The sequence below is a fragment of the Mycteria americana genome, chromosome Z (genome assembly GCF_035582795.1).
Source record: "Mycteria americana isolate JAX WOST 10 ecotype Jacksonville Zoo and Gardens chromosome Z, USCA_MyAme_1.0, whole genome shotgun sequence".
In the NCBI taxonomy this organism is placed as follows: domain Eukaryota; kingdom Metazoa; phylum Chordata; class Aves; order Ciconiiformes; family Ciconiidae; genus Mycteria; species Mycteria americana.
In genome coordinates this window covers 6383630-6411269 of record NC_134396.1, presented here as the reverse complement: position 1 = coordinate 6411269, position 27640 = coordinate 6383630, and the positions used below count along the sequence as shown (strand labels likewise).

The window sequence follows — 27640 nt, the reverse complement described above, 5'->3', positions numbered from 1 at the left end:
GAGAGATGAATGAAGATGGTTTGTTAGCCTGCTGCAGTTGCTGCAGCTGTCCATGTCCCAGGAAACCACCAACAGTTCAATTTCCTGAACTGGCTGTAGTAATGAACTGAAAAGGAGAAATCTGCAGTTTCTTGAGTCTGATTAAAAGCTTGGAAAGGAGATTGTGTCGTAAGTGACAGAAATACAATGCTGGGAAAGCACAGGCTTCTGGTCATGTATGCAGCTTTGCACAAGGATTTGCTTGGAAAACTGCAAGGGTTCAAGGCCAGCACTGGAAATGGCAGCTACTCATACCCTTCTGGACACTCTGAGAAGGACAGTACCTGGATCTACTCCCTTTTCATAGTCCGTTTCCGGTATCTTATCCACATTTCTCCTGCTCCCATTCTTCCTTGTTAGTGGTCATTCCCTGAATTCAGTGCCTCTGTTTTGCATCTCCATGGCAATGTCAACCCTGGCACACTTTGTTCTTGTCCTGCAGCAACATAAGGATATTGAGGTTTTAGTAAGTCCTTAAGGCTGGCGCTTCCAGTTAGCTGTCTGGAAAAAGAAAGATCCTGCACTGATTACGTTTTCCTTACATTTCTGAAAATAATCAAAATGAATTTCCCACATTATTTCTTTGAGACAAGGCTCTAGTTTCTGGTTTCTAGCTCTTTTGGAGTGCCACCCTTACTAAGTTGCTACTGGAGCAGCCTAGAAGTAGCAGATGAAATTTCAGGATGGAAATTGATCACAATTCAGTGAATTTTAGTGGGGAGTTTTCTTAAGGATAGGAAACTCCTTAGTTTAAACACACTTCAGATTTCCTGTTCATGGCCCAAAACACGTATGAAAGGCTTTGAGCCTGAAAAGAGACAGATTTTGATTTCTCTTTCTTTTTTGCTCTTAGTCTTAGCAACACATCAAGCATGAGAACGTTAAGGGATATTTTTTTCCTTAAGTGTAAAATGGAGATAGCTTGTACTTCAGAATTCCTTCAGCCTATGTGAAGAGATTTCAAGCAGACTGTAGTTGTGAACACAGAAACTAAGTTTTAAAGGCAGTCATCAAAGTTCTGGTGACAAACCCAGCTTATCAACAGGAATGTCCTCTGCATGACGTATGTGCTGTTAAGCCCTCCCAAGGGTGATAAATGATCTGAACAGCAGATAAGTGGTGCTGAAGTATATAGTTTGTGACAGAACATCAGATCCTCTTCCTGCCAAATCGTCCTCCTGGAACAGAAAGAGACAAGAACTTGGATGGTTTTGCCTTTGCCAGCAAGAGATGCAGTGATTAAGCTCTACAGAAAGCACGAACAACCTATAAGCCTTTTGTGGGGAAAAAAAAAACAAATTAAAAAACCCAACACAAAAAACCAGCAGCAGGAACAACTTCCACACAAAGAAGTTTACAAGAACTTTCAGTGACTTTTATCAAAAATGGATCCTGTTAATTTAAAGTAGCTATGTAATTAGCAGGTCAAATCACAACTCTGCTTATATTAGAATATTCTTGAATGTAATCCGTAAGTAATATATTTTTTACAAGTTGTGACTATGTCACTATTTAAAAATGCATTCACCTTCATCTCAAAACCTCCTCAGAGTTAAGAGAATAACTGAGAGTAGTTAAACTCAGGGTGGCAATGCAAAAAAAATTAATGTTTTTTATCCAGAAAACCTGAGACACTAAGAAGGAAAAAGGGACAGAAGAGAAGAAGAACAAGTGTTGTTTTCATGTAGCTTCTGCCAAAACCAGTCACGCTCCAGATCCTAAACATAAAGTGATTTATCTACTGTATTAAATTGTCTCCCAAATCTGTATCCCCAAACCATAGTTGGCCAGTACCAAAGGATGGCAAGTATTTAGTTTTATTCACTTCTCATTTTACATATACCTATGGAACAGGTCATTGAAAAATGGAAAGAAGATCTTTCTTTCCTGTTTTAGTCATACCTCATCATAAGCCATCTGCTATCATACCTTTACACTGTTGCAGTATTTATGTGAATTGAAAGTGTGTGCATTAGAATACACTGCCGCTCTGCCTTTCCAAGACGTTAGGTGGATGACCAAGGAGTGCCTGTCAGGCATTGGGGAGTACGTTATTCTGAAGGGTACCAGAGCTGCACCAACATGAAGGGATAATTGTTAATTACTGGTACTCTTTTGGTGGAGCAAAAGGAAACAGGGAAACAAATGTAACTCATTAAATTTTCTGGAGTAAGACACTTCCCTAAGGAGAAGGAGGAGGCATGTTGTTTTGCTTCTTGTTCTTTGCTTTTAAGGAACATCCTCAATAATCTTCATGAAATACAGTGTGATACTTTCTGTTCCTTTTGTGAAATGTCATGTTGAGAATATTCTCAGATTCTCTTAAAGAATTTGTCTGATTACTTAAGTGGTCATTTTTTGTTTGTCTTTATTGTAAGGTGTGGTAAAGTAAATGCAGAGACTTATTTATATTCTATACAAAGTTCTAAATAGTTCTAAGGCACATTCTTATGTTATTTTGTTCCCACAGAAGTCAGTTGGTTGAAGACAGAAGTGTACAAAACAGCAGCAATTCTGATTTTGTGTTTGGAGAAAACATGGTTGAGAGAGTTTTGGTAAGATCTGTAAATGCTGGCAGACTTTTTATCAAGGTTAACGTACTTATGAGTATAATTTTTTTCAGCAATTGATTCTTTTAAAGATGTGAGTAAATATGATTCCAATGGCTGTTGAGGAAATATCTAAATATTTGCTGTAGGAGGGGTAGGCATCCCTATCTTCCCCATCTTAGATAAGTACTCTAATTACTAACCCATACCAGTAAGCACTTCTTCTCTTTTGCTCATTTTTTGACCTGAAAAAGGGTTTTTTATGTATTCCATGTAAAGTGGGACAGCCACAATATCAGATAAAAGAATGTGGTCCCCACCGCTCTAATAGTTTCCATCATAAGTGTTGAGACACGCGAAATTAGTATGAGGGGAAAACTGAAGACCCATCCTAGATAGTGTCCGTGTTAAACTATATTGTGCATGCTGTGAGACAGCTTAATGGATCAAGTCCTGAAGGAAACTCAGACAAACAGGTGGTTCCCAAGCTGAGGACTGCACCGTTTAAAATGGAATTGAAATCCAGTTTCTAGTAGAAGTAGAATGAAAACAGTATGCATATCTGCCAGTGAAAAAGCTTGGCAACCACAGGTCCGGGTTATGACTTCTGACCAGGATTTAGTTATAAGGTAGGAGTTGAGCCACCGAGCATTGTCAGGAGCCAGAAGCATTTATTTAGACATGCCTAAGAAACTTTATCTGCAAAAACTGAAGGTCATGGAAATTTTTAATTCCTCTGAGGTTAAGTTTATGCTGTCTGGGAATTTTAAACTATTCTGCTGGGGCTTAAGTGCTTAAGTTGGAAATTAGCTGGAAATTAAACAATCTAAGTCTTTCAGTGGATTTAAATCCTAGTTCAGGATCCATACAAAGAGACCACTCTTCTTGGTGGAAGAATGATGTACTGATTTTATGATAAGATAATTACTTCCACTAGAGACTAAAATTGTATCATCTGGGTCAGATTTTGCTCTTAAGATATTACAATCGCTAATCTTCAGCCTAGCATGCATGAAATGATTCAGTGTTCTCTTTGATATGAACTAACATAGCCATTCTATTGAAATAGTAATTCTTATTTCCCATTTTTTTGTAGAGTCCTGAAAAGCATCCCAAGCCATGTAATGAAGCTGATTCAAACAAAGAAGAAATAACATCCATGTACATAGAGCCTTTTCATGTCAGTCCACAAACAAGTAAGCATACTCAGCAAACAAGTACAGTTAGCTTTATTATTGTATGTTTTGCTGTATCATAGACAATGTTAGATGAGTGGTGGTCAATAGTTTTCATCTACTCTCAAGTGATCCAGTCACTAAGTACACTTGCAGTATGTGCCAAAATCTGTGTTCAGAAAGCAGCTACAGTTTGGTTTATGACATTTGAACTGGGCTAACTTGAGAATGAATGATCTAAGTTACTCAGGAAAGAATAGAGTTTTACAGATTATTATTAGTATTTATTACAGATTATTATTATTTATTATTTGAAAAAAAAAGCCCTGACCTTTGTCAGGGCTTTTGGACCACATTTTTTAACTACAATTTTAAGCTGTTGGCTGCTTGTATTTTGTGACTGCTCATATAAATTACTTTGCCGTATTTGTATCCTAACTGTAGGACTGAAACTTCTATCCAGACAGATGTCAGGGTTGTTTCTGACTCTGGTGTGAGCTTTTCTACTAGGCAAGCCACGTAAACTTAGGCTGTGAGGAAATCCCAAGTAGGCCCCTATCTTGAGCCCTCTTGCCAAATTTTGCACCCCTCTTTACTATTGGATTCTCTTGCTTTGTATGAACATTCTTACAAGTGAAAAAAAAATAAAATTACAGCCTATGGAAAACCTATATAGATTATGCAAATATACAAAATTTTGTAACAATGTTGTTCCTTTCAAATCTCATCCTTTTGTGTTCCTGTCAAGTATACATTGTATATGTGTTACTATCCTGACTATTGGGACATGTGTCTTTCATTATTTATTAACCTGCACAGCAATATAACAGACCAGTTTCATTTGGAAAATCAGCTTCTAATTATTTAGGGCTTGTTTCTACAAGTTGTCCCTTGGGGCAAACCTCTGCAACTGCAGAGAGCCCCATTCAATTCAAAATGAGCCTGAACAGGTGAGACATTTTGCAGTATTCCAGCCTTTTTCCTTCTCTCTTCTACTTACTGCTTTGGCCAAAAATTTATTAATAACACTAAATAATATCAGACACCACAGGGATTACTGAAGTCACAGGCCATCCTATGTGCTAGTTTTGTTGTCCTGAAAATATTCTCTGTACACAAAGGATTTCCTTTTTTTTTGTTTTTTCCTCTACTGAAACAGCTTTGTTGAGGAATGCAATGCTAATCGAATCAGCAGCTGCTTGTATTTCCAAGCCGGTGGAGAAAATTCTCTTAGATAAAGTTGAAGTTATAACTGGAGAAGAAGCAGAACACAATGTATTACAGGTGTGTATTTCATAAAGCCTTGATGGTGAGCAGTTTTGTTGTTGAAAAGAACATCTAGATCTATTACAGATTGCAGCAATCTGAAAATAACTTCAGTTTATATTTTAAATTTTTTAAGATATGCCTTCACTTTTTTAAGATATGCCTCTGCTAAGCCATTTTTCTGTAGGCTGTTATTTTCTTTTTCATATTATATTTGTTCATTTTATAGTCCCTTTCAGTAAGTGACTGCTTCAGAACTTCATTCTACGGTTGTATTTTATAACCATCTACACAGTATACCAGCAGTAACTAAAACTTCAAAATTGGAAGTGATTTGAGTAAAGATTTTTTTATGACAAAAATTTTTTGGAAAAAAAGTAATGTGTTGTCAAAGTAATTAGTTTTATAGTTCATCTAAAATATCAATTATCTTTCTGGCCCAGCAGGATATATCTTGCTATTCTTCATCTTCAAACTGTTATTTTCTCAGAAAACAGCAATTATGTATATGATTTTAAAAATCTTAACATTGAAAGTTACATTGTTTTATCATTGATTAAATCTTCTGACTTGTCAGAACATGGAAGTTTTACTCTCTTTGGAGTAGTACTCTCCTAGTAGTCGTACTGGTATCCTGGGCTGCATAATGTTTCTAATGAGTGAGGGAGTAAGATTGTAGAACACTTGCAACAAATTCAGCTGTGTTAGTGGATATTACAGGTGAAGCATTAATGAAGATGAAATAATTGAAAAAGTAAACTGGGATTCATGCTGAATATTTTCCATGACTAGCAGAAAGTTTAGTACAGATCCCGGAGCCATTTAATTTTAAGTAATAATGGTGATACATCTATATATCTATCTTTGTATACATGCATATGGATGTATTAAAAGCCATATCAAAAGGTTTAAAAACATAAAGTTTTAGAACCAATAAAATTAACATTGGCTGGCAACTTCCATCATGTATTTCTCTTTCAGATCAACTGCAAGCTCTTTGTATTTAATAAGCTTTCTTTAACCTGGATTGAAAGAGGCAGAGGATCCCTGAGGCTTAATGACACTTCTAGCAATAAATGTGGAATGCTGCAGTCAAGGCTAAGTAAGAATTAAATAACAAAGTAACACACACACAAAACACTAAATAACTTGTACTATTGCTGGCCAGAATAAGTTTATTTCAGAATATTTCAAACTGAGTAGATAGTTTTATTTAAGTCAAGTTGCTGAGAGTCTTTTTAACATTGCCTGGTAAAGTTAGCTGCATTACGGACTGAGGCACTGGGCGTTTTTCACTCAGTTTGTATACTGACACTTGCATATGTTGTTAGGTTCTGTGTGTTTGTACTGCAATGTATCTTTAGCTCAGTCACCAGTCTGACAGTTTCCTCTTTGTTGATTCTGCTTTTCCAGGAGCACTGTCTCAAGTCACTTCTGGAATGTTGTTTTTACTGTGCTGTCATTTTTTGTACTCTTTTGCACAGTTTCAGCAGATTATTTGTTTTGTATGCCAGATATATTGAAAGAAACTAATATATTTTCTATTAAAAAAAATAATTTAAATAAAATCTCAAAATGTCAGGTTTTAGACCAAATTAAAAAGAGTAATTCATGAAAATATTGGTTGTATACAAATGGTAGAGAAAACTGCTGCAGTAAAAATGAAGATGGTTCCAATGACTTATCATATAAACCTTCTTATTTTAGTTATGCGAAATCAAGGCAGCTTGAGACTGATTCTCAACACCCGACTCTGGGATCAAATGGTTATAAAAAGAGCAAACAGAAAGAGCCTGTGCTTCACTGCAACAGACCAAGAGGACCACTCTGTTCAAGTATTTCTCATTCAGGTAAGCAAGAGAGAAAAACCCCACCCAAATCCCCATTTCATCTAGGATTCTGAAGACTTGCTGAGGCTTTGGTTTCAGCAAATGGCCTTTTATGCTCTGTCAGGCTATGCTTAGCTTAGCTGTTACATGGCTTTTATATGAAGTGCGTTAGAAGTGCTATCCCTTGGTATTTAAAAAAAAAAGGTGTGAAGATGGGATATGGCCTTAGGACAGACATTTCCAGACTCTGTTTCACATAGCACTCGGAATGGATATCATTCCAGAGTCATATGCAGCAATTATTCTTTCTTCCGGAAGCAACACTGTAAGAATTTCTACACAGGTAGTTACACATTCATAAGTTACTTTGGTACAAGGCAGCAGGTTTCTGTCATGGTTCTCAACACAGTGCTTGCTATAATCCATCCAGTGTAGGACCTCCATTTCTCAGCTGAGGAGAACACAGATTTTGCAATGTCACCTTATGGAAGACAATAGCCTTGGGAATCCTGGTTTTGTCTAGCAAGGGTTGATAAGTTGAGGATGGAAATGTGGTGGACTTATTTTCAAATAAATAGCACGTATGTCCTAGGTTGGGAAGTGAGAGCATCCATGTGAGTTTAAGGATGTCTCCGGTTTCCCCAGTAGACCTTTCAGGGAAGGGTTCAGCCTCCTGGGCAATAAAAATAAATCACCACTTCCAGAAGCGTCACATGTCATACACAAGCAAAGCACCATGCACTGTATATGCAAGCACTGTAAGTCTTCACTTCCAAGCAGTGATTGACTTAACTATGGCTGTGCTGCACAGCTGGTCTGCATGTGAGAATTAGAAATGTCCTAGATTTCCAGATATGCTGCAGTTTTTCTAGCATATATAGATGTAAACATTCCTTAAATTCTGTCCTGGCACTTCTGAATAGTAAAAAGAGACATGTATTAGGAAACTAAGATACATGACAGCTGTATGTTTGTGGCAAGGGTTGCAGGAATCTGCTTCTACAGTCATCACGGAAGAGGCTGGTATGATATCCATCCCTATAGCCAGTGTCCAGCCAAGCTAATACTGAGACTCTTGAGTGTGGAAGGCAAATTTGTCAATGTGTGAGACACCCAGCAGGCACCACCAAAGCCTTGGCATGTAAATCAGGCTGGTCTAGTAGCCAGTGGAGCCCACTCCTCCAAGGCACCAGCAGATACTTTTAACTGCCGTTTAAATTTGTTTTTCCCATGTCACATGAATGATTGATACATTTGGTTCAGGGATGTTATCCAAAGGGTTTCTCATGTGTGAGGGAGAAGAGTCATCTGATGCTGACTACAAAGGAGGCAGTCCACAAGACTCCATTAGGTTGGTCCTGTACTACTCACCCAGGTTTACACAGAGGGCTGATCGTGCCCCCTCCCCTCATGCTTTTTCCTCCCTCCTCGCTTTTGGTGGCATTGGAATTTGTACAGTTGTGAGTGAGGCAGATCAGAGAACTGATCTGGGTGGTTTTGTTCAGTTTTGCGAAGTTAGTTTTTTAGCTTGATTTTATTCACTGCGGTCGCCCTAATGGTGGTACTGGCACAATGGAGAGGGCAGAGGATGTATGGAGGTGAGTCCACCCCTCTTGGCAGAAGCTGGAGTTCCTATTAGATTAAAGTGACAGAGGTACTCTGGCTTTTGAATAAGCAGAAAGCTACAAATAGAAATGATCAGACTGAATAGCTGCCTTTTTCATATTTATGACCCTATGTTTCCTGAAAAGCCGTGTTATCTTGAGAGCTCGGATTTTTCCACTGAGAATTGCATTTGTAGTTGAGACACCTGGGTAACTGAATTGCTTGCTTCCTTGCCTGGCTGTAGGGAGAGAATTGTTTGCTGCTGCAAGCCTGGGTAGCACAGAAGGCAACCCTGATCTGCTGTTGCTTCCCAATTCGCATAGCTTTTCCACCTGTACACACTGAAATGTGTCATTCTAATCCAAGCAAGACCTATTTCTTCCTATTGCCAAGTGATATAGATAGAAATTACTCCACATGATGCACAGAAGTGGAGAATTGGGCTACAGAAGACCATACGCATTCAGTTACCCTTTGGTAGATGATTTGCTTCAGAAGAGCATATGAAGTACCCTACTGGCACTTCTGACAGTGCCCAAATGTGGTGCTGTTAGGAAGCACAAGCAAGCATGGCCACTTCGTATGGTCTGTTCACCTCATTGACCCCCAGCGTCCACATGTTGTATTAAGCATGTGAGAGCATGCACCCCTACTTGTTTGCTTTGCTATCTATTTTATGAAATGATTGTCCCTGAATTTTTCTAATTCCTTTTTTTTAAACTTTTATTACTGTATTTTTGGCCTGTTGTTTTTAGTTTATGCTGTCTGTCCCCACTCTCTCCTCAGGCAGCAAATTCTAGAAGCTCTTACTCACTCTGTGAAGAAGCACCTTCTTTTACACTGATCCTCTGCTGCTTTCATTAAGTGTACCCTAGTGCATTTATTGTGTGGTCTGATGAGCAGGCGTACCATATTCAGTTTATCCACCACTTTTATAATTTTGAAAACCTTAGTTATACCCCCTTCTCCTCCTTCTCTTCAGACTGAAGAGTCTCAACTCTTCATAAGGAGTTGCACCACACCCTTGATCATTTTTGGTGCCCTTCTCTTTACCTTCTTTAATTCTGCTATATCCTTGAGACATGATGACCAGAATGGAACACAGTACTCAGGACATGGCTGCTCGAAGGTTTTATGTACTGGCAAAATGCTGTCTTGTCTAGTTCTCAATACCCTTCTTGATGATGCTCATCGTCTGTTCAACAATAGCAGCAGAATTCATGGTATCTTTACATTTTATAATCACAAATAATTTTTTGTAGTTAGGTTTTAATATTCTGTAAATCAAAATGCAATATATATATTAACATTTCAGTGCTTTATTACTTCTAGAATCGTATTCAGGAATTGTCTGGAATATCAATTACTCAGTACAAACTGAGCCATTCTTCAGGGGAAATAATTATTTTTAAGCTTATGTTTCTTGTAACTATAGGGAAAATAATCAACAGCTACATATTATAAAACTCAGACCACTTAAATAAACTTGACATTATTTGTATTTAAATTTATTTTCTGAAATGAATTATTAAGTGTGAATCTTAAATGGATTGTTTTGATTAAAAAGGACAAAATACAGCTTTTTTTAATGATTTTTGAAATTTCTCAGTCAGCTTCTTTGTGAAAACTAGAGATTTTTCTCCGTTAGTTTGGACTGTACACATTTTATGTTCTGCAGGCAAGCTCAAAAGACACTGGATACCTGTATGCAGCAATACATCACCGCCTTGTGGCATTGCGAAGCTTTGCTGAGCAAGAGCCAGATGCTAATCAAGTAGACACAGAGTCAGAAATAGCTTTTCAGCCATTCAACTGTGATAGCGATGATGAAGATGATGGAAAAATAACTCAAGCAAGCAGCAGTGGACCTGGTAAGCAGAATTTTTCCTGGGAATGCTGTAATTCTTTCAGGGTATTTTCTTGTAAGCAACAAATATTGTACCTTTTTTTTTTTTTTTTTCATGCTGACAATAACTTTCATCTGTTACAGATATGCCTTTTCAGGTAGAAGAGGGTAATTCCTTTTAGTATTTTGACTTACTACTGTTAAAATGCAAGGCTTTGCCAGCTGAAGTATCTACACATCTTTACAACAGTGGAATACTCTTTTGACAAATGGCTGAGGGTTAAGAAATTTTAATATTGTCAAGCTTTACCTAAAGGTTTCTTCAGTATATTTAAGTAGAAATTACTAGGGGTATTGAGATACTAGTTGTTACTTGAGTAAGTGAAAGTTGAGTCCATTCACATGAGCGCTTACATAGTTACTAATGGCTTCAAGCATAACATGTTTACTAAGATATTTATTACGCAGTGGTTAACTTCATTTAAAACACTGATTCTTGGTCAGCTGTAACAAATACCTCACTAGGAAATTTGCAGGTCAAGATTTACACACCAGTTTTGCCAGCTTTCTTTAACAACAAAAATGTAGGCTCCTCAAAGTGAAGCATGCAACTAAAACAAGATACAAGGGGCAAGCTGCTGACTTAATCCTATTCTTGAAGCTGATAATACAGCTCACAACAGGGCTGGGGTCACATTTGCAGAAAGCAAGGCAGAAACAGCTGTCAGACTTAAGAGCTCTTCTATCGTAGCAAAAGACAAGTCACATTTCTGGGGCAAATTCACTTATTTGTGCCAACCTGCTACACTGGATACAGGAGCTGCCAATTACATTCGATTTTCTAATAGAAGGCCTACAGCAGGCATGTCTCAGTTGTTGCTCATAGCATTAGTTTCCGTATTCAACTGGGTAACATACTGTCCTTATATTAGAAACTCTTCCTTTTAACAGCTATTCAACAAGAATCAAGTCATGTACGAGTAACAGCTGTGAGTGACTGCTTAACGAAACAAGTCTTTTTTCCCCTTTAGGCAAATAGATTGCAGTTTGCAGTGCTTGTTCCCATTATTAATTGCTGTTTAACTACATTTCAGTAGCATTCAGTGCTCTAAACAAAGCATGATGCTCTTATACAACATTTTCTCACAAATACCTTTTTTCTGTTTAGGAAATGGGAAAATTGTTAGCTCTGAGAACTCCCTGGATTGCTCCCAGATAATCAAACATTCCCTCTGTAATTCCTAAATAGTGTCTATTGACTTTACAAAGAGTTTCTGGTAACTTGAAAACTCTGGATGGAGCTTGATTCCTTTCCAGAATTATTGATGATAAGAACTCTTTGTTCTTTTGGGGGGGGGGGGGGGGGGGGAAGGAGGGGAAAGGGAATGTCAAAGCAGTGTAGGAGCACAGATTTACAAGTTAAATATTTATTTTGATTTGCAGAGGCTTCTGATACAAATATTCAGATAGCAGCCAGCAAACAGGTTCTGAAATATGAGTGTCAGGTGCTGTTTTTTCTTGGCCTTTTAGTTTAAGCTTCTGTCTTTCATTTATGTCCAGTTACTGACAGCAGTTCTAACAATCCCTTTCAAGTGCTTTTTCGATGACTTCTAGCATTTCCTGCTTATCTTAATCTCTTCTGTTATTCTCAGAGGCACAAAGTTTTAATTTTGCGTAGATTTCAGTTGCTGGTATCCAAGTCCCACTTTACATGAAGACATTCACATCTTACACATGCCTGTCCCTGGAACTCCCATTTCCAAAGGAAGAACAATATACCTCATGGGTTTTGAACAGGGTGAGGTCAGTTTTAAATATCAGCATAGAAACGTCCATTTGGATGGAAGAGATCAGATCCTGCATATTTAAGAGCATTTGTATAAAGCTTTCATTTTCATGCTTTCATTTTCATTGAAGGATGTGCGTAAGTTGTCTTATTTTTATTGATGTAATTCAGTTTCAGAGATTACCTCTCCTTAAAACTACTACAAATGTTAAGAAGTGTAATTTCTCAGTGACTGTTTCATTACAAGAAATACAATTAGAAAATATGCCTTTGTGTTATTTCATTCCATTCTACCTGTTTTGTCTCAAAAAACCCAATAGTTCATTCTTTTCTTAATACAGGCAATTTCCTTCTTGTTAAACTGAACTAACAGAGTATATAGATTATGCTATATATTTCGTGACACTGCAAAAGACATGAAAAAATAGATTAAAATTATCTTTAGTTCGAGAGACTGAAGAAGAAAGCAAATACGATATACGTAATAAGTGAAGTGTTATGAACGTTAAAGTGATTCTATATGTTTGCAAGACATTTTTGTAAGAATTTTTTACACAGAATTCTTCACTATAACATCTGCAGGATGTTAATGCTGTATAAGGACAGTAGTAGTATAAGGACAGGTAGTAGAGATATTTCTCCCATTTTACAAATTCAGTATAGACATTTATTCCAATATTTTTTAAATTTTTAATTGAATTGCTTTACTTTCAAGTATAGATATTAATTTCATAAAGTCCATAAAGAATAAGTTGCTATACTTGATATTTTTATGAGATCACATTTCACGAGTTATAGCTTGGATATTTTTACCAACAAATTGCTCTGTAAATCTAAGTGGAGAGAAACAGAACAATTGATCTTGAAACAGATTTTGAGAGTGGATGCAATCAATAACTCTCTGGGAAGTATTTATCTTTTCCCACTGACTATAAAGTGAACTGAGGAGATGAATTTAGACTAGACAGCAAACTTCTGGGCTGACCAAAGTCAAGCAAATCTCTTCTTCCATTTCTTTCATTGCTAATTCATTTCTCCGCTAAGTATTGTAACTACGTTTGCTTCCAGTTGTCTTTGTAATATCTAGCTGAGGAAAGATCAGCAGAATTCTTTATTATGCATATGAAAAATTCTCTCACTAAATAATTTAACAAGTAAAACAATGAAAAATGCTGATATGGCAGTGTGTGAATGATTGGACCAAGAGTGCTCCCTTCTGAGGTAAATGCCACTGGCTTCACACAGTTGCATGACTCTCCCCTTCCTTTTTCTTCTCCTCAGACTTGTAAACCTTACATTCTTTGCTGTGTGGTAGATCTGCTTCAACAAACAGAACAGAGAATTCCCCTTAGCCAAGCATATAGAATAGCCTAGTAAGGGAGGATGGTCTCCTGGTAGGCAACGAGTTGTACTTGACCCCTGTAGATAAAGAGGACTTAGCACCCTATAGGTCTGGGTCTGGGGTGTGTTCTGCAACAAGTGACGTAATGTCAAACTGTTGCCACTACCTCCTCCTGCTTTGCTGATACATCTCAGCTATCCATTTGGGGCTTTCCTGTGTGTTGACAGACCAGTATGAGGTATCTGTACAGACAAAGTCTTCTGACTCCTGTTTTTTAAGCACCTTGACTACAGGCAGTTACAAATTCAGCATACGGGAGTACTGACTTGCACTACTAATATCCATAAATTCCATATATAGTTATTGGATAGACAGTTCTCTAACGTAGACACTGTGCAACTCTTGCAGGGTGCCCATCTCTTTCCACTGGCGGCACAAACAAGGTACCTATATCAGGCTCAAAAAATCATCCTGCCAGAACATGGATCTGTTAGAGCCCCAACACCTAAGTTTGCCATTGGTAGCAGGTGATCTGAAGTCAGTACTTAGACCCATAAGTGACTAAGATGTCTCCAAAAATGTTACTCCTTGCTTCTGACACTTCTAAGAGATTTTTCCATGTTTTCTTCATAACCATAAGGAGATTCTGTCCTTGCTCCAAAATAATGCATTTTGTTTACATTTAGAAACAGGTGCTGTTTCCATCATGGTCATCAGAAATAGCGGAAGGTCCTTAAAGTGTTGTAACCCCGTTGTTAGTATTTACAAAGAACTAAGAACTAAGAACTACTAACAAATTTACTCCTTAGAAGGCATAAGGCATTTCTTTCATAGGGGAGTATGAAATGTCAGTCATAGTAGTAGAATAGCATGGGGCTATGGGTAGGATGGTTCCTATGATTTCCATCCTTTTCCCTGTTCTGATTTTGCAGGAATTTGTTTATTTTTACCCCTGAGGGGGAACAGAGAAGCTGGAAAAGTATATGTGAGGGACAAGGATGACAGTGTCACTAGGCAAAGAAATGTTTTATGCATTATTTCTTATACTGCACCTCACCAATAACTCTCTTAAATCTTCTCCTAACTTCATCACGATTGAGGGATCCTCCCTTTTGATTGAGGTGTCCTCTCTTTGCTGGCATGGAATTTTCTTTTAGAAGCTATTAGGGTGAATTCAAAGATGCTGGAGTCTAGGGCTAGGTAAATCCCAAGAAGTCTCTCCATGCATAGCCATAGACCTTAAGAGAAAATCATAGTGTATGAAGACATAGTGTGTCCCATATGGGTCCACCAAGAATTGCATGGATTTTGGAGACTACCGGTGTTGAGAGCCAGAGAGTGTCATATCACAGAAGTGCAACCTTTGTTTTATTTTAGAGTCGTTTTCTATTCTGCTACACACGTACCTCCCATGTTGGCCTCATTAGGACTCTGTCATCTGCTGGTGCTTATCAAGATTTAAAATGTTACAAGAGCTTTTTTCTTTAAGTAAAATACTTTTAAAGTTGTTAAAAGAACTACTGTTCAGCAACAGCATAGGAACTCCTGAAAAACTGCTATCTTTGTTTGACATTTCTTGTCAATTTAATTTAAATTCTTACCAATTGTTATGGATTCCAAATCATAAATCTAACACACATACACACGTACCTGATCGTGATTAAAACTGAGGAAAAGCTAAGAATTAACTTCTTTGTTGGAGTCCAAGTTTCTGTATTCTTTCCAGCAGGTATCAGTAACATCTAAAGCAGAGAAGACAACTCTCTGATTGGCTTTAAATGGTGACATATCAGGAAAGGGAGGGGGGCAAATCAGATGTAATATTCTGACAAACGCAAGGCCTTTCATTTTACCTGTAAGAGGTTTAAACTTTTAGTAAGTATTTAGCGGTGGCCAGATGGTAGCAGCAGTTTTTAAGCAGATACTGAGATAGTGATATTAATGTGTCTGGCATTAGTCAGCTATATCTACTTTCTGCAGATGAGTCAAAGTCATAGAGATTACGCACCAAAAACACCCCTGGGTACTTTATCATGACCAGTGAGTTATTTGAAGATACGTTGGATTTCTCACAGTTTACCGAGTGTCTGTTATGAAATGTTAAGACGTGTTGAAGTGTTCCCCATATAGAGCAAGATGATTTGCATCCCAGACACATTGTCCTATCTAGACATCTGAATCCTAGTGCTTATGTGCTTGTCTTTATTGACATGGGGGGTCACAGGCTTCATTCACTATTCACATGCTCAAATATTTGTGAATAATCCTGTGTTATCTAGTTAGATATTTACCTAAACCAGGAACTGATCATATCCAAACTTTAACCTACTGCTTTGGTATTATGAAATGCCGGGTTGTTTCAAAACATGAATACACTCAAATAAGCAAGATCTTTTAAAATTCTTTTTCAGGTCATTCTAGATGGAACAGCAGGCAGTCCGTAGTCTGCTCATGACACCTACCAGAGGTTATAACAGCACAGCTGGGAACTCATCTTCCCAAAATGTCTAAGCTGACTCATCAGTCCCTGGAGGGAGGAAATCAGATGCATTTTGCTTTATGACTTTTAAGCAAAGATTAATTTTAGGGACAGCTTAAGTTTAATACATTCAGAAAGAATTTAAGATGCACTTTTGAGGATTCCAGTTGGCCTGCTTTGCACTGAGATGGGAATGACACAATGGCTTCCAATATTCAAGAAGTGTTACAAAGGCTTCAGATTTTAGAATTAAATATATTTAGATGCATGATTAAAGTAAGGAATTTTATAGGGAATAAATGTTTCTTCATCATATTGATGGATAAAACCACATAACCATGAACGAAGAATATATGTTGAAGAAATATTTGTTACTTTTCATCTGTTATTTAAAAGATACATTTGGAAAGATTTAAATCGGGCTTCACTGAAAACATTTATTTAAAATTGTGTGGTAACATTCAGCATCCTGTTTGTAAGTACGTACAAGCAGAATTGGGAGTGGCAGTTTAGCATGACCAAGGCCTATAGAAACCAGCCTTCATAACATGATGGGGTTTTTGTTTGTTTTTAAAATATCTGGAGTTGTATACTGGTTGTAAAATTTAACAAAATTGTACAAAATTTAACAAAAAGGGCAAGGAACCACGATCTGCCTTTACAGCCGTAAGCACCAGAAGAATTCACCATGAAGAACTGCAAGCTAGTTCTCAGGGACACATCAGCTTTAAGATCTAAAAGTGTATCTGCTTGCACTCCTGAACACCTTTTCAGTTGCACAAAACAAGCACTTGCACTCTGGTCCATTTGATAGACACAAAAAAATGTATGCACAGTATAACTGGATATCTGCATAAAAATTTCTCTTAAATGTGTGAGATTATCTGAGATTACTTCTGCCTTAGCTGTAGCTATCCCTGAACAGCATTGTTCCTTGAAACAGATGAATGTTACACATCCTAATGTGTGCAGTAATCCCAACAGTGCCAAAGACCCAGTCAGTCTGTAAAAGTGATGCCACAAACTACTGCCTTCTACCTAACCATTCTCATAAGGAATTAGAGAAATCAATTCTCTCTAATGCCACCTATGAATTAAGACTTACTGGATCATTCATAAGCCCGTGCACAGTACATACACAATTTATGCTCTGTGTTTTCTATTCATTCGTTCGAAAGGTAAAGAAAATATGTCTGTAATCATTCTGCTGCAACTCTCTGATGCCTTGTATATTGTTGGTTACCAAACATTATTTCTTTGTCATCCTCAGAGCTGAAACAATGTTCTGAAATACCTGAAGTCTCTTTAATTATGGTAATTGTAACAATTTCTCAGTCTTAAAAGCTGCATCACACCTGAAGGGTCAAATTACAATTTAGTTTTCCCATCTGAACATATGTATGAAGTTGGAAGAATCGCAGCTTCTTCCTGAATTCTCAGTGCCCTGTCAAGATTAGCGTTGAGATGAAGCTGAACTAGCATCTGGATTATGCCGAGTCCTAAATAGCCTGCCAAAATTAGCACTTGCCTGACATTGATTTAGCATCTGGATGACAGTAAGCTTAAGCGGGACTGGATTTTTGCCTTCAGGGAAAGGGGAGTGCTTCACAACAGAGCACCTGTGTCAAATAGTGAAGCACTGGGATTCTCTTTGACTCTTCAGTCTGCTGATAACAAAAATGTTCTTTCCACAACTAGCTGTACACTGTGTCCTTTTCTGTCAGCCTCACTCCTGACTGCAACAATATTTGCATCACTGACCTTCATATTTCATTGCTGCAACTCATACTCAGGAACAAAGCTCCATGTTATAAAAACTTCAGCAGTTGTAAAACACAGCAGCCCTATGTATTTAGCAACAGGTCATGGTGATAACTTTGCCCTGGAGTTCAGCTGGTTATGCACTGAATGCAGAGTTTGATTTCAAAGTCTGTCCTGATAATCAAAGCCTTCCGTGAAACAGGATTTAAGCACCTGAGTGTCATGATATCCCTCTAAATTCTAGTAGAGCTGTAAAATCCTTGGCAGATGAAGGAGCACTCCAGAGCAGGCACAACAGAACTTTTGCAGACACAGGACTGAAACTTTGTCATATGCTCCCCCAGCATGAGGAACAAGGCTTATGATCAGTCACAAATAAACTCTCTTTTGATCTGTCTCTTCCCAAGATCATTACATATATACATGAGGATACACACAAACACACACCCTGAGGCGCACACACTCTTAAACATAAAGCAATGTCTCCTAAAAGCTGAGGAGGAAAAGAGATGTTTAACTATTTTGAAGAGTTTGGATACTGTGGTAATAGAGAACATATAAATACATGTATGTGCAAACATATTTATGGTGTGAATTCCTCCTCTTGAGATCATAATACTTTATTCTATTTAGTCTCATTGCACTAAAATTCATTGATTCTCAAGACTGAAGGTATGCTAATACGTAATATATTAACTTGGCTTTAAAAATGTAAAGTTTGTCATTTTATGACAACAGGAGCAACAATTTCTATGCCTGAACAATAAACAATTTTCTTACAGCTTTAATTTCCGTCTAACTAGTTGTCTTATTTTGTGTCCCAGTTAGAGCTTCCTACAGACAGTGTCTTCCATGCTGCAGAATCTCAAGCCTGATTTCCTAAGGAAACAAGATTTAAACAGTTATGTACACCGTCCATCTATCTGTCAGACCCACTTCAAGCCCACTGTTCAGTTTCAGAAAAATTGGATGGGAGGTAGAAAGCTCAAAGACAATTTAAGTTCTTCATGAAAATTGGCAGTTGTTGAGTGATAGAACTCAGAGGAAGGTACCCTTTGAGGAAAAAGTTTTGGGGTAAGCTTGGTATTTTCTGTGAGGCTTGTGGGGTTGAGTGGCGTGTTCCAAGCTGCAGCATGTGCTGGGACGGAGGAGAAAGGAAAACCATGGAAGGATGGATACCTCAGATTACTGTGGCCAGAAGAGGGGTGTAGGGACATGACCCAAATCCATATGAAAGTAGACATCACTAATTTTGCTGTTTGTGGAGCAACCTGTTCGTCTCTGTTTTTTTCAGATGAATGTTATTTATTGATTTCTTTATTTATTTCTAACAAATCCCAGTGATTAATTTATATACATAAGGGATGCAGAGCTGGAAGCTCTTATGTATTAGTGCAGTAATAATTTTCAAAAGGAGGGAAAACTAACAATTCCTAATATAAGGATACATAGGCAGATATCTGCTGCTAAGATTATGAGCTTCCAGCAGAATCTACTTGGATGGGATAGCCTAAATGGCTTATTTTATGTTCTGGCGGTGTCTGTATCTCTTCCTAAATCTTGTCACTCAGGTTTTTATGTCATGATCTTTAGTGACCTCTGAATTAGTTTTGGCAAACTGTATGAAGGTAAGAGTTTGGTAATGTCTCTATTGAATGAATGAATACAGGGAAAAACCTTTAGCACATTTAATACTGCTTCCAGTGCTACCGACAGCCTGCACAACATGGACAGGGAGGGAAAGAGCAACCTCTTTTCCCTAGCTGGGTTTTAGAGGACCTACCACTAGGGCGGGCATGCTGGCAGGAAGATCTAGAACAAGCGTACATTGCCTGTTCTACAGCAGTCACCTGCCTAAGAAGTTCACATTCCTGAGTCACCTTTCACAAACACTGAACTTATTCTTACAAAACAATGTGTCTGCAGCTGTTTGAGCATATTCAAATTGCTTCTGAAATGTTGAAGTCAGTTGTGTTAGTCCACTTCAGGGATGATGTAGTTTGCATAAGCAAAGACTGGGAAGAAAAGTAGAAAAGTAAATTTCTGTTAATTAAAACATATTCTAATGAAAGTGTGGATGAGAAAGCTTGCCCCTTCTCATTAGTTTTGTTTCAATATTTTGCATTCATAAGAATAACTGCATTTATTTTGCTTCTTCTGAAGCATCCTCCTCTGTTTTAGAATTTATGAAGCAAATTGTATGACCCAACTATGTTCATCATTGATGAGGGTACATACATTGCAATCACAACACAAGCACAAATGGATAAGAATATGGGACCAGAAATTCAATCAGACTACACCTGCTAATGTGTTAATCTGCCTGCCTTGTAAGATTCTGACGTGTCACACGAGTGACATGTTCTCTAAGCATTAGTTGGGAGTTTTCCTCTGAATAATCAGAATTAGCAGCTGTGGTCAGCTGGGCTCAAAATCTGAGGACTCAAGCCTTGTGAAACGTTACTATGATGGTCTGTTTACCTCCTCCTCTGTGAATGCAACTAACAGTGATAGCATTACTATTTTCAACACAAAGACAGCACTATCATTTTCAGGTATCAGTAGTACTTAGGGGCATATAAAGTCTAGAGAAACTAATCCAATCTAAATGATTGGATTAGTTAATTCTATAGCTGGTTATTAATTAAAAGATCACAAGAAGGCAGTACTCACAGACTTCAATATGGGGTAGAAATGAACAGTTGTCCTAGATTGTAACCGCACTAGAAGCAATACATAAATTCTTTTGGATGAAAAAAGGCTACACTTGGAGACCTTCTTATGTAAATCTGCTGCTACAATTGTGCATTGCCAGTTTTGCAGCTAGTGTAACGACTTAGGAATAATTTAGTGTTTACATAGAAATTTTCCAGTTACATTGTTTTGTAACACAGAATAGATTATTTTATTACATAGGGGGTTTTTAAAGTCCACTATATAACTTGACGAATGTAGAGCTAAGGATGCCTGCTTTTCTATGGATTTGTCTTGAAATTTACCTCATAACTCCTTGGTGTCTAAAATGGGCATTACTCTGAAGCATTTTCCTTACTGCAGACAGTATTGAGGTGTCCATTTCCATAAGGAATTTTTAAGTATTCTGTGCCCAAAACAAAGTTGCTTGTGGTCAGCCAAGGGTTTAAAAAGTTATTACAGTGGGAATTCACCCCTGCTCCATACTTGTATCCTACAAGAATACAAGGCTAAAATGCTTATTAATTTCATGCCGTATGAATGAATCCGTCTCCTAATGCAGTGGGTATGTTGCTCTGAAGTCATTGAAGATTGGGCATGAAGACATGTCATATGTCACAAACTGTGAATATATTTCAAAATAAATAAAGTGTCATTTGACAGACACTTGTGTCTTGTTCCTGTGTACCAGGTGTATGTTCAAATGAAAAGGTGTAGTAAGGGAGAGGTTAAGAAGTGTCTGTTGAACACTTTGTAAGTAAGTCCATTTACAAAGTAAGATGCAAACTGTAAGTAACATCCCACAAACTCTATTTTATGTGTTATGGAAAGTTTAAACCTTTTTCCACATAGACGATGGTGTGTCAGGTGATCTGTGTACCCTTCAGCTAGTCTGTCAGAGACTTCCTTCTGGGAACCCTGGCCGAATCACTTCACACTCCATGACTCAGCTCTGTTTCCAGAACATTAAGATATCATCTACTGTTTTGAATTTACATTTTGAAATATATATTTCATATTTTATGCTTATAATGCTTGCTGTGGGCATTAATTCAAAAGACCATAACATGATAATTGCATGGCCTCAGAGTAAAATACTGTTCCATATTCAAGCTTGCCTTAGTGGTTGAAGCTGATTTGTTTTTTAAACAAAGATCAAAACAGTTCAATATAAATAGGTAATGTGTGAAGCACAGAATCCCAGAGGCGCAGCTCAATGGTCAGGTTATACAAGAGATACCATTCAGAGCAGAGCTGTAAATTTTAAAAACCCCTTGTATCTTTTTGGTCTCCAGGATTGCATATTATCTACTGCTTTGTACAATCCAAAAGTTAATGGTTACACAGAATGAGGCATTTTCTGGTTAGCAAGGGAATTAGTTATGTTTAATTACTCCCCTGGTAATCGGGTTTGTGGTAGTTTCCTTCAAGGCTAAGCTATCAGTAGCTAGAAAATCCTCCTACCCATCAGTAAAGACTGGATGGAGCTTTTGTGTTGTTATACAAGAGCAGGGAAGGGCTGAATGGCTTTAGCTACTCTCATTTGCTAAGACTCTCTCAGCAAAGCACTGTAGAACGGTGCTGCACTGACAGGTAAAAGCTGCTGCTTCAATCTCTCCCCACAGCGAGAGGCCGTGACTTCCCCTGGGAAAGAACATGCACAAGGCGAGTAATGAGAAAAATGTGCGTAAATGAGGCTTTCAGTGCACAAGTACTGTCTGTGAAAGTCAATACCTGAAAAAGCAGTTATTAATATGATGTAAAAACCCCACAGTATTTCCAGGTAGCTTGCTTACAATGTTAAAAAGTACCTCAGCATTGATTATTTCATTTTTTTTACCTGGACTTGCAAAACACAGACTCACATGCACTCAGTGCTGCTGTACAGGTCTTTTCCCAAGCCTGCTTTCACCACGTTGCCTTTCTCTGTGCTTCCTCAGACATTGCGATAAATGCAATAAAGACCAGAAAAGCCGTAAGAGATGGACTTCTGAAACTATGCTTCTCATCAGCTGCTCACAACATGCAGTATATAGTCCTTTTAGAACAAAGAACCTGTTGTGTTTTTCTAACAGTCCCTTTCCTCAGGCAAGTTTAACAAGAAGCAAGCCAGATTCCCAGCGAGGCACCTCACCGAGGTCCATCTCGCCGAGGTCCACCTCAGGATTTCCACAGCCTGCTTAGCACCAACTCTGGCCTCCGTCAGCTAACACAGAGGACGCAACTGGCTTTATTTTACGAGCTGTCAGCGCAGAAGGAGGCTGAGCGCAAGGCCGCGAGGGGACACAGGAGGTGAGGCCGCAAGGGGAGGCCGCGGCAGCCCGGCTGAGGGGACCCAGCCCCTCACAACGGCCGCCGGCCCCAGGGGCGCGCGGCCCTCGCACCCGCCTACGTGCCTCGAGCCCCGTCCCGCCCGCCGGGGCGGCAGAAAGGTGGCGGGGGGGGGACGGACGGGGAGAAGACGCTGTGCGCCATGCGCATGCGCGACTCGTGCTCCCAAGGCGCGGGAGGGCGAGCGCTCGCACGCGCTGTCCCCGCCTTCCCTCCCTCGGGCCGGCGCGGTTGGTCGAGAAGGGCGCATGCGCATGCGGCGCCGGGTCCCGCCTGGGGAGCGTCCGTCCCCCCCCGTTCCTGCCCCGCCCCCGCGACGGGTGGGTGTCTAGAGGCGCGCGTTCCTATTGGTGGAGGCGGCGCCTGCGCGCGGGGAGGGCGGGGCGCGGCGGGGCGGCCGTGCCATGTGTGCCGAGCGCTGCCCGGGCGCGGAGGCCGCCTCAGAGCGGGGCAGCCGCCGCCGGGCAGCGCTGCGCCCTCCCGCCCGCCGGCCGCAGGGTCCCGCCCCGGGCGGGGAGCGAGCCCGGGCGATGTCCTCCGCGCGGGGCTTCCTCTACGGCTACTTCTGCCTCGCCGGCCGGGCGGCCGCCCGCCGTTCCCTGCCGCTCTGCCAGCGGGCGGCGGGGGCTTCCTCCGCCCTGCCGGGGCTGCCGCTGCTCGGCGGCGCCCACCGGCGCCTCCTCGCCCTCCGCGGGCTGAGCCCCGCCGCCCGCTGCGCCGCGGCAGGGCGGGGGGCGGCGGCGGGGGGTGCCGGGCCGTGCGCGCCGCGGCGGCGGGGCTGCGGCGGGCTGGGGGCGGCGGGCGGCGGGTTCCGGCCGTCGCGGGTGGCGGTGGTGGTGAAGACGACCCGGTACGAGTTCGAGCAGCAGCGGTACCGCTACGCCGGGCTCTCCGAGGAGGATCTCAAGCAGCTGGTGAGCGGCGGGAGGGTCGCCGGTCCCGGCCTCCTCGGGCGCTGCCGCCGGCGTCGCGGCGGGGCCGGGCGCGGGGAGGCTTGAGGAGTTACCAAGGCGATGCCCGGGCTCCGGAGGGGCCCGCCGGGCCGGGGTGCCCGGAGTGGGCCTGGGGCTTCCCCTCGTCCTTGTGCGCGGGGCGGCGACGTGGGCCGGTGCCAGCGGCCGGGGCGGGTGAGCCGGGGCGCGGCCGCTCTTCCCGCGCCCGGCCGCTGTCGCGCGGCTGTGCCCGTCCCGCCGCCTCCCCGGGCCCGTCAGCCCGGCTCTGCGAGGCGGTAGCCTGGGAGAGGGGGTACGAGCAGCGCCGCTTAACTGCCCTTCATTCATCTGTTGCAAATCACCGAGGGATTTGTGTAGTAAGCGCGTTCGGGTTTTATCCTCGGAGTGATTGCAGCGGCCTGCAGCAAGCGGCACGTTTTTTCTTGCAGTGTGTAATATAAAGACCGTATTTAGAGAAGTGCATGCTGAGGAAAGCACCATGTTGTGAAAATCCCCTCTGAGACTTAGAGAGGACTCCTTCTCGTTTCCTCCTGCTCCTTTGCTCTGTATCCTTGCCTCGCTTCCTCACTTCATCCTGCAGGTATTTTTCTAACAACTCCTCCAGCTAAACAGCCAGATCTCTCATTCACATTCACCTGTCTTGCTGCGGTTTTTAGAAGAGCCTTTTTCTTTGGTCTTTAAGAAACATTCAGTACAAAAACAGCTGCCTATTCCATTAATGAAGGTATACTAAGGAAAGCAGGTATCTCTAAGAGTTGATACGTGCACCCAATGTCTTGTGTCTTTATCTCCACCAAGCTCAGTGACCCCATCCTGTCCTCCATATAGCCTGTGACTGTCTCCTTCCAGTGCTTATCTGCCCCTGGTGGGTTAAAGGACTGTACCTGCTGGAGTTACTTTTGTTGCCAGCAGTCTGTGCAGACCAGATAATGAGCTTATATTATTGTCTTTATTCTGAGTAAGACATTTGGGTCTGTCTAGTCCTTGGTCTCTTCCAACTGGAAATATTTTAGACCTCTGCTTGTTCGCAATGTTTGGATTAAACTTGCAAATGTGCTTACCTTACATAGCAGGGACAAATGCTATGGGTGCCTAGCCTTGCTTTGTAAAGCACTGGGATAAGAAGTACGGTATCCAAAGCAGGATAGTTCTTACGTTTTTCTGCATACTTCACTTGGTCGTCCACCTCCTGTGGAATTCCTGTCCAAACATTTTTTTTTCTGACTAGAGCTTTACATATCTTGTAAAGCTTTACATATCTTGTAAAGCTCTAGTCAGATTTCATATGGCACCAAGTTTAATGTGGAAAGATCAGCCTGTGTTCTTATTCTCACCTAGGTGTAAGTTCCTGTTGCTGAGATGTACCCGTACTTCCTTTTATATGGTGGCTATGGCAAAGCAATGTCTCTCACAGCTCATCTGTAAGACTGCTTTTCAGTCTTCGTTTAAGCTTCTCTTGAGGAAGCATTTCTTGCTGTTAAGTGTAGAGAATCAGGCGCAGCTAAAACCAAGAAAAGCAGCATGGCGTGTTTGGTCACCTTTCCCTAACCGCTTGTGTACAGGCAGGACTGGGACAGTGAATTAGTTAGTGCGCGGTGTCGTCGGTGTTGCACATCCCTAGAGGTGCTCTCAACCGAATGTAGTGGTAGCTGCAGTTTGTCTTCTGACAAGAACGCATGTTTTGCGTAATCGGTAACCTGTATCAGTCTGAAGATGCATTTTTTAAAAAGTAACTGTGAATGCACAGTGTATTCTGATTGTAGTAGTTGCAGAAACACCTTTGTCCTTTTGGAGAAACTTACAGGTACAAGGTAATTCTCCATATTTGGGAGAATTCTAGAATTTTTATTCTAGGACTGGTGCTTTTTTTAATCTAGCTTTCCCCTGAAAATACCTCCATCTGAGGAACTGCAGCGGTAAAACTCAGTGTTGCCGGGTAGACAAAGCCTAACTTGCCTAACTATGTGTGTAGCAGTACTAAGTTAGGCTCTTGTGGTATGGGTGGGAATACAAAGATTTGTGCAAGAACACACTGAAAAGCTCTTCCAGAATTATATTTTTGAAATAGGAAATAAGAAAGTGAAGGAATTCTCCTTACTGTGCCTGTTTCTCAAATTTTTTAGCTGACCTGTAAAAAATTCTGTATTTGCTGCTGTGACTCTGGTCTCAGATTTTTTTCTTAAACTTTCTGAGCTAGTGGCAGCCTCAGTAAATACGTTAGGTGAAGGTTCAGGAGACTCTTAACCCTCTCTGTTGTGAACAGAGATCACTTCTTAGCAGAGTGATTGCTGCAAGGTGTCCTACCCCCTCTGTGCCATATCCTTTGTGGGCAGCTTGGGAACATGATGCGTTTTGCTTCCGGAGGTTAGCGGCACTCTGTGCTCCCGGGGAGACTTGAGAAGCTGGTCCCAAGGCTGCTGGTCTCTGAGAAAGAGGCCAGACGCTGCACTTAGACCTGCAGCGAGTCCCTACTGCTGCCACCCGGGGTGATGCTCAGTTTATCCTGAAGGTTGTGAATTGAAGCAGTCATGAATCTGGTGTGGGAGCTCTGTCACGCCCAACAGCCGCCCAGAAGGCAGGGTGGGAGTCGAGGCCTGCATGAAAGCCTGCTGTTGGGGCAGCGGCAAAGAGTGAAAGCAAAACCCCATAGGAAAGGTTTGGCTCATCTGATGCTGTTAGCGGACCCAGGCGGGGGCTGGTGGTGGTGGGGAACGTGTTACATTGCAGGGGCTCAAGCCCAGGTGACCCTGGAGCTGGCTTGTGGTGTGGCAGTGTGGTGGCGTGAGGGAGCCCGCACCAGCAGAGAAGCATGGTGCTGTTGCTGTCTGTCACAGCTCTTCAGATACCCAGAAGCTGGCTATCTGAAATACAGAAATTTGATTTCAAGGCAATGTTGGAGGCTTAGATTTGAGAAGCCGTACCTGGGCTTGTCTGCCTACTGGTTGTGGGCAGAAGAGATGTTTGCAAGTTCCTAGAAGATAACTGATGTCTCTGCTTGGAATCTTCAGACTTCAGACAGTATAGCACAAATAATGATTGTTGTGGGCTTAAGCAGTTGTGCCTGATCACCGAGACCCAAGAGCAGACCTGAACTTAGCTGCTGCAATCAGTGTGTTTATGTATTAAACACAAAATGCAGTAAGTCACTTAATGCAGAAGTGACACTGCATGTGTGCCTTTGGGCATGCATCCTAATTAGATCGGATTTGCTCCATATTTAAGGAGGCTGAAGATGAATCATTGGCATGCACCAATAGATACTAAAACGTGATACAGATCATAGCATGTATCATATATATAATATACTATATAAATCACAGTATACTCCAAGCAGCAGAATATCTCAGTATCGAAGCTGGCTGTGTGACACTTCTAATAGGCAATAGAGGCCCTGAGCAGCTGTGGCCCAGATACTGCTGTGGCCTTTCTTTTGGACACACCAAGTGAGTTGTACTATACAAATGCTATTAAACATTGCAAAGTCAAAGCTGCAAGGTCATGATTCCCGAATTCTTTCTCTGCAAACAAGAGATGGGAGAGGTGAAGAAGCAGGCCAGACAGCAGAAGAGCAGAACAGGTGGGGGAGAGTTGGAGAGCAAGGGCCAACACTTGAAAGAGTGTTTAGTAGAACTGTGAAAGATTAAATCTTTCATTGTGTCTCTACATACATGTTATGTATGCTTGCTCCAGGTGGTTGTTTTTACACATCTTGTGGCAGATACTCGTACACACTTACAAATGAGTCTTTTAAATTTGTTTATAACTACCTAAATGCATCTGACTGTCATAATTGGTATTCTAATTCTGAACTATTCTTAAAAGTGTAATTAAGTGTTCTGAATGCTGTTATACAGGGGAGGTTTTCAGAGTCTTTAGTTCAGAAGGAAGATTAAAGACCTATAAAAATGAGAGATTTCTCTTCTAATACCAGGAAAGAAAAATGCCCCAAAATGACCCAGCACTTTTTTAAAGTGTTGCATTAGTA

The 27640-nt window shown here is 40.8% G+C and overlaps 2 protein-coding genes across 4 annotated transcripts in view; both read left to right on the top strand.

The window, feature by feature from the left end:
- Nucleotides 1-18453, top strand: part of RANBP3L (RAN binding protein 3 like) — a 42506-nt gene extending 24053 nt beyond the window's left edge. For both annotated transcript variants that reach the window (XM_075527358.1, XM_075527357.1), the window contains exons 9-15: nt 2510-2594; nt 3685-3784; nt 4923-5047; nt 6011-6131; nt 6737-6879; nt 10142-10334; nt 15849-18453. In XM_075527358.1, coding sequence (XP_075383473.1) covers nt 2510-2594; nt 3685-3784; nt 4923-5047; nt 6011-6131; nt 6737-6879; nt 10142-10334; nt 15849-15892 — 811 coding nt within the window. In that variant the 3' untranslated portion in view covers nt 15893-18453. The remainder of the gene's footprint in view (nt 1-2509; nt 2595-3684; nt 3785-4922; nt 5048-6010; nt 6132-6736; nt 6880-10141; nt 10335-15848) is intronic.
- Nucleotides 18454-23080: 4627 nt separating this feature from the next.
- The window catches only part of NADK2 (NAD kinase 2, mitochondrial), a 34312-nt gene continuing 29752 nt past the window's right edge, over nt 23081-27640 (top strand). For both annotated transcript variants that reach the window (XM_075488546.1, XM_075488545.1), the window contains exon 1: nt 23081-23616. In XM_075488546.1, the coding sequence (XP_075344661.1) occupies nt 23107-23616 (510 nt within the window). In that variant the 5' untranslated portion in view covers nt 23081-23106. The remainder of the gene's footprint in view (nt 23617-27640) is intronic.